Source organism: Xenopus laevis, chromosome 1L (genome assembly GCF_017654675.1).
Source record: "Xenopus laevis strain J_2021 chromosome 1L, Xenopus_laevis_v10.1, whole genome shotgun sequence".
NCBI lineage: Eukaryota > Metazoa > Chordata > Amphibia > Anura > Pipidae > Xenopus > Xenopus laevis.
In genome coordinates this window covers 118,507,501-118,513,786 of record NC_054371.1, presented here as the reverse complement: position 1 = coordinate 118,513,786, position 6,286 = coordinate 118,507,501, and the positions used below count along the sequence as shown (strand labels likewise).

General features: G+C 37.6%; 1 protein-coding gene across 1 annotated transcript; it reads right to left on the bottom strand.

Moving 5' to 3' along the window:
* Nucleotides 1–5,791, bottom strand: XB22169562.L (uncharacterized CMD superfamily member L homeolog). Its single transcript, XM_018256467.2, has 5 exons — nt 5,634–5,791; nt 4,167–4,328; nt 3,230–3,329; nt 1,872–2,002; nt 1–606 (listed from the first exon to the last, which is right to left on the bottom strand). The coding sequence occupies exons 1-5, from the start codon at nt 5,688–5,690 to the stop codon at nt 328–330; spliced, it is 729 nt and encodes a 242-aa protein (XP_018111956.1). The 5' UTR covers nt 5,691–5,791; the 3' UTR covers nt 1–327.
* Nucleotides 5,792–6,286: the final 495 nt, after the last annotated feature.

The window sequence follows — 6,286 nt, the reverse complement described above, 5'->3', positions numbered from 1 at the left end:
TACTTTATAATTCATAATTTTATTTCATCTGTGATTTTGTAATAACACAATTAATTTCCCTGACAAGTTAATTTAATATCAGTGATGCATTTATATAATGACAGTTGTTAAGGCAAATATTTTAGAAATGTACAGTCTGCTTGTCTGTGTAGTCAGTTTGTCTGCTCATATTTTAGATTATAAATCATACAAGCCCAACACAGCGAATAATAAAAAAGGGCATGAAATAAAGTAACCCCTCAATTAAACATGATTATCGATATGTAATAATATGTATTATAGGATTAGAAAAATGCATACAAGAAATGTGATGTCAACCTGATGCTTTTAAGTTTTTGATTCATCAGGTTTTACCCTGGGAATCCTTCCGAGGGAATAAAATTCTTGGTTGGGTCGTAGGTCCAGTAAGTGCGCAATTCGATTGGCCATAGCAAAATAAGCAGTAATCATGGCAATGTCCCAAGCATCTTCTCGGTCAAAGCCATGGTCCTCTAGTTTGGTGAAGTGATTCTCGGTAATGTTTTCTGCCTTGGCAACTGCCAGAGCGAATTCCAGCATAGCATAGTCTCTCGGGCTGAGGTCTGCAAGATGCCAGTTAACAACAACCTGCAAGGATACAATAAAACAATTAGAGTAAAAATAATGCATAGATGCTAGGTTTCTGAGGAGCAAAGGGAGCAATCTGATAACAGACATTTTTTTTGACAGCTCAGCAATTAAGATATCCTTGAAAACGGGACACAGGAATTGCAATACATAGTTTATAGTTAAGGGTGTGGGAACACTGGATCCAAGGGGATGTATAGTGGGGCTATAACTGTGTTAGTGTACATAGCATGCACATGAGTTAGTGGCTGGTCCAGACATTAAACATATAGTAGAGAAAATTGCTCCAATATGCTACAATTGTTCTTAAAATACAGACTTTGGTATCTAGCAATACTGACAAAAGGCTCAGTTCTTTGGGGGAGAGAGGCAACATGATCCTACCATTAAAAGAATTAATATAATTGCAGTTTACTTTTATAGGTTTGTAAAAATACATTTCTTTAATAATTGGTGCTGCAAGTGTGTTTATATATACACATGGAAAGAAGGTAAGAGGGAGGATTAGCTTTGAGCAAGCTAAATGGCACATATGGTCCTAGATATAAATACTGGATGTATGTACTGTATAAGCAAGTCAACAAGCAGTGGGTTGTATGTCTATCACATTACAATACTAAAACATGCTCTGCAATGACTGCAACATTTGATACATCTGTCATGCTTGTATCTCTCATCATGTTATACAAAAATACCAGGCTGTGGCTGCCCACACTGTAGAGGTAATGTCATCAGGAAGGAATACAGCAAATAGCCTTTATCTCTTGTTCTCACAGGTGGCCATGGAATCAGATCAATTTTATATATCACAATGTAACACACAAAGTTTTATTTGAAGTCTGGAAGACTGGAAGAATGCAGAGCTGGAGTTATGTTTTATTTTTCTGCATTGGCTTATCTTAATAAATGTACCTGTACAAATTAAGAATATGACTTATCTGTAATGATGTGCATGCCACTAGTCCTGATGACTTTATGAATGCGATTATGGGACGTGAGCTAATTAAAAGGTTCTAGTAGAGGCATTTAGTGCTTTGAGGAGAGAGAAATAATGAGCGATATTCATGGTGTTCCTGAACAGCACACTCATTCAAGATATCCCTACAGACAACAGTTGATGCCTGGGAACATCTTATCTATACATCCAACTAATTCTGAAATATACTCTTGCTAATGCCTTTTGTGACCCACAAAAAATGCACATCCTTGTATTCAAAAGCAAGAATCAGAATGAAACACTTCTAGTTTTTGTGAGGCATACTCACCTGATCAGCCAATTTGTTGTTCTTTGAATATATTCTATGTAATGCACCATGTGCAGTCACACAGTAAGGACACCTGTTGCTTGCACTGGTAGCAACAATAATAAGCTCTTTGTCTGCCTTTGATAGTTTGCCTACAATAAAAAAAAAAACATTTGTGTTGTTTTTGTTTGGCACAGAATTTTTCAGTGCACCTATTTCATTAGAATTCTGTTCGAATTAAATCAGAATGAATGCTGTCAAATACATCCTATGAAAACTTGCTTAGAATAGGTCCATCTATTACTTATAAAAAAAATATTTATTGAATTTCAACAAATATAAACTTTTAGATTGTTATCTCTTTTGGACAGGGTCTACTTTACTTTTTGTATTTGTTATTTGTTTTGTACGTGGCCAGTTATTGTACAACGCTGCAAAATATCTTGATTTATAAAAATGTTAAATTGTTTTACAGTTATTTAAAAATCAAATTGCTCTGATTATAAACAATGGACAAACAATACTGCACCCAACTAAAATTACATTTACAAATGTCTTTAAACACTCAATCTTTTTTTAATGAATGTATTTTGGAAAGTTGCTTAGAATATATTTATACATTTTGGGGCAGATTTATTAAGGGTCGAATAGTAAATTTGAATTAGAATTTTCGAATTGTAAAAACACAACTCAAATTCGAATTGGGAATAATCTAAGCTCTATTTGAATTCAAAATTCAAACCTTTACCCTGGGAACAATTAGAATTCGACTATTCGCCACCTAAAACCTTCCGAGTTCATGTAGAAGTCAATGGGAGAGGTCCAGTGGCCCATTTGAAGATGTTAATAGCCTTCCTGACATTTAAATCGAATTTGATTTGAGTTTTCGAGTAGGTAATATTCGTTTGAGTTTTAGACGTTCAAATTTTTTCTTAAATAACCTCCGATTCAAATTTCGAGTATATTCAAATTTATTAGAGTAGTTTTGCTTCCTATAAGGATTAATTATAACTTAGTTTGGATCATGTACAAGGTACTGTTTTATTATTACACAAAAAAGGAAATCATTTTTAAAAATGTGAATTATTTGGATAAAATAGAGTCTATGGGAGAAGGGCATTCCATAATTCGGAGCTTTCTGGATAACGGGTTTCCAGATAACGGATCCCATACCTGTACTATATACTGGCTAAGGTATGCCATATCAGAGTGAAAATAACATTAGGATGTTAATTGGTTGAGATATAAAAACCAATACCAATAAAGACACAAACACCATCAGTTATATGAACACATAAGTATCACTTAATATTTAAAAAAGGAGTGCACACAACCACAACTGCATCAGTCTCAGTATTTGATAATTATGTCCAATATACCTGATTCTTTGTTCAGAAGGACATCGTAATATGCAAAAAATGCTCTGAATTCATCTGGTCTGTGTGCCAATGCCTTAAAAACGTTTGGCACAAATCCACCCTGTAAGAAAAGCAAGTCAAGGTTTTAATGCCTTACCACGCAAAGGACCTAAAAGCCAGTATTTTGGACAAGCTAAGCTTTGACCAAAGCACACTACACTTGCTACTGAACAAGAAATGATGTGATTATTGTGATGCACCCAAACCCGCAGCACAGGCAAGTTGTAGCAGGCACCAGCTAGTAGTTGTTACCATTGACTCTGTGGATTGCTAAATCAAGAAGCTAATGAAGCAATGGACATTAGTCACAACAATTTGTTTAAACATAATTCACTGTCAAGCGGTAGGTTTGCCACCTTTTTCCCTTAATACTGGCCTTTGGATAGGGAAGGGTGGATGTGATGTCACTTGATGGTGGGGCTGTAATGTATAGGGCGCAAAATGAGTGGATTGGGCAAGAAAGGATGGATGGGGCCAGGAAATACATGGAAAAATTGGCAGGACAGAGGCAGATCTAGGGTTAGAAGATCATCAACAGCATTTATAAAATATTATTGATTTACCAGCAACAACATTGCTGGTATATCTGTAATTCTGTTACTGGCCCTAGCTGGTGATTTACCAGCTGGGCCAGTCAGATACCAGCCAGGTGGCAACCATATTTGCAGGCCCCCTTCAGTCATGGGGGGTCTGCATCATCAGAAGTTATTAGGAATGCACAAAATCCGGGATATGGTTCAGGATTTGGCCAAGTCTGAGCTATTTTTATCAGGATTTGGCTGAATACATGAGCCTGGCCTAACGAATCCATACCTTATATAACTGAAAATATTGGAACACATGTACATGTAACTGTATCATATGGTAACATGTATATTGAAGATGCTATACTTCCCACCTTTTGCTCCACTTCTTCCATAAGTTCCACTATATCATAGGGCAAGTCTTTTTTATAAGGTACGGGATAGCGGCTGATTGGCCTTGAGGAGTCTTCAGACTTTGTACAGTACCCATAACTTCCTCCACCAAGGGCAATGGGCAGTTGTAAAATCCTTTTTGACTGGCAGACAAAAAGAAAACAGAGATAAAGGGAGTCAGTTTCCTTGTGTATTTAACAAATTATAGTATAGTATAGTATAGTTGACTAGAAAAATGTGCACATAGGGTAAAGGAATATACACACAATGCTCCATATATTGCTTTCTAAGCCTGCATAAAGCAGCCATGACGACTTATATTCACACGGCAACTCTAGTTTCAGCCATTACAGCTCATCTGAACTTCCATACCAGGGGTGCTCCACCCATGAGGCTAGTTGAGTGTGAGCTTTTCACCTGCTCACTGTCCTCTCCTGTTCATCCTTTATTTTTGTTCCAATCCACTACAGACCTCCAGTTTGGCATTTCTTGGGCTATGCGGTTGCTAGGGTCTCAGGAACCCTAGCAACAACACAGCCAAATTAATCCCAAACTGGTCTGCAAGATAAAATGATTAAAATAATAATTACAAACCAACTGCGAGGATGTCTATAAGATGAGCTACCCCTTTAAAGCAGTTTTCTGCCAGCATAAGTACCCCTTCTTCTCTGTTACTACAGCAGCAGACAGTTCTTTTGTTGTGGCAGCTCTCCATTTGTAAAAAGTGTTAATATTGCAGTCACTTGGCCCCAGACTTTGGTAGTCAAAACCAAATATTTTCAACACAAAACTTTTAGATCCACTTTACATATTTCCTTCGAGCACTAGTACAAAATTGTATGATTTGATGACAATCATATTGTGTTTTAATGCACGAATATGAAGAGCTCTACCTGATCCCTTACACACTTGTTGTAAGTGTAGGGTGCTGATCCGGAAGACCCTTCCCTCGCATAAGGGTCATAGAGTCAATAGCAGAAGAAATTCGGATGCACACCTAAGATTGCAGTGGTGTCCAAAAATAGTGATTTATTTGTGGCCCAAAATATACATCACAAAAGGGCAACGTTTCGGACCCCTCTGGGTCTTTTATCAATCATATTGTGTTTTGACACATACCATACTATATACATAAACAAAATACAGTCTTTGCATAATTGGAAATAAGTGTTATATCTTTGTGAACCAACTGTTTGGTCTTCTCTGATGCCTTTAGTAAAGTACACACGTATAGATATGTATTAATCTCCACAGAGCAAGGCTGGAAAGCTTTGCATGGCAAAGACACAGTAACTAAATAGAGGGCAGGAATCTAATACACACTGCAAACAGAGTTGGGGGAGTGCATGAGAATGCAGCTCAGCTGTCTGACTGCAGGTGGAACTATAGGCTTGCTATAGCACCAGCCGCCTCCTAACACTGCTCCTGTCCTCTCATGTTGCACTCACCGCAGTTGGCCATACACAAAGTGCGCGCAGATTCAGCAGTCGGGTTATGGCTCTCATTATGGCGCCTCCCTGGTCCCAACAGTAATGAGACAAGCAGCTGTATAGATTCCCCTAGTTTCCAAGTCAGGAGCCCGCCCCCTACATCGGTCTTACTCCCTTAGAAACGCCCACTAGAGCTGCTCTCTGATTGGCTCTGCTTTGGGCAATTGTTGCAATAGGAATGTTGTACGTATAATGTTATGTTGCGCATATATATCGCCATAGGACTAACGTAATACAGAAACACCGTCGAACACCGAAAACATAGTCGAAAACACGTCCTCTTCAGTCAGAATTACAAGTCCCATGATCCTCTACCGATCAAACAGGCGCCAAAAGAAATCTGCAAAACAGAAATGTTAATGTCTTGTAAAAAAAAAAAAAAACTAATCCGAATGTATTTGCATTTGCAATTACTTAATCCCTTATAAAGGGACAGTTTGTCCCCTCAAAACACTAACAGGGGAATGTAATAAAAATCGCAAAGAGCAAAACAATTCGCACCAATAAGACTAAAAATCCACATCTCGCAATGTAATATTGTTCCTTAAACTGTTATTGCATTGCGAATTTTAATTGCGCATTGCGACTTTTAATTGCGCATTGCGAATTTT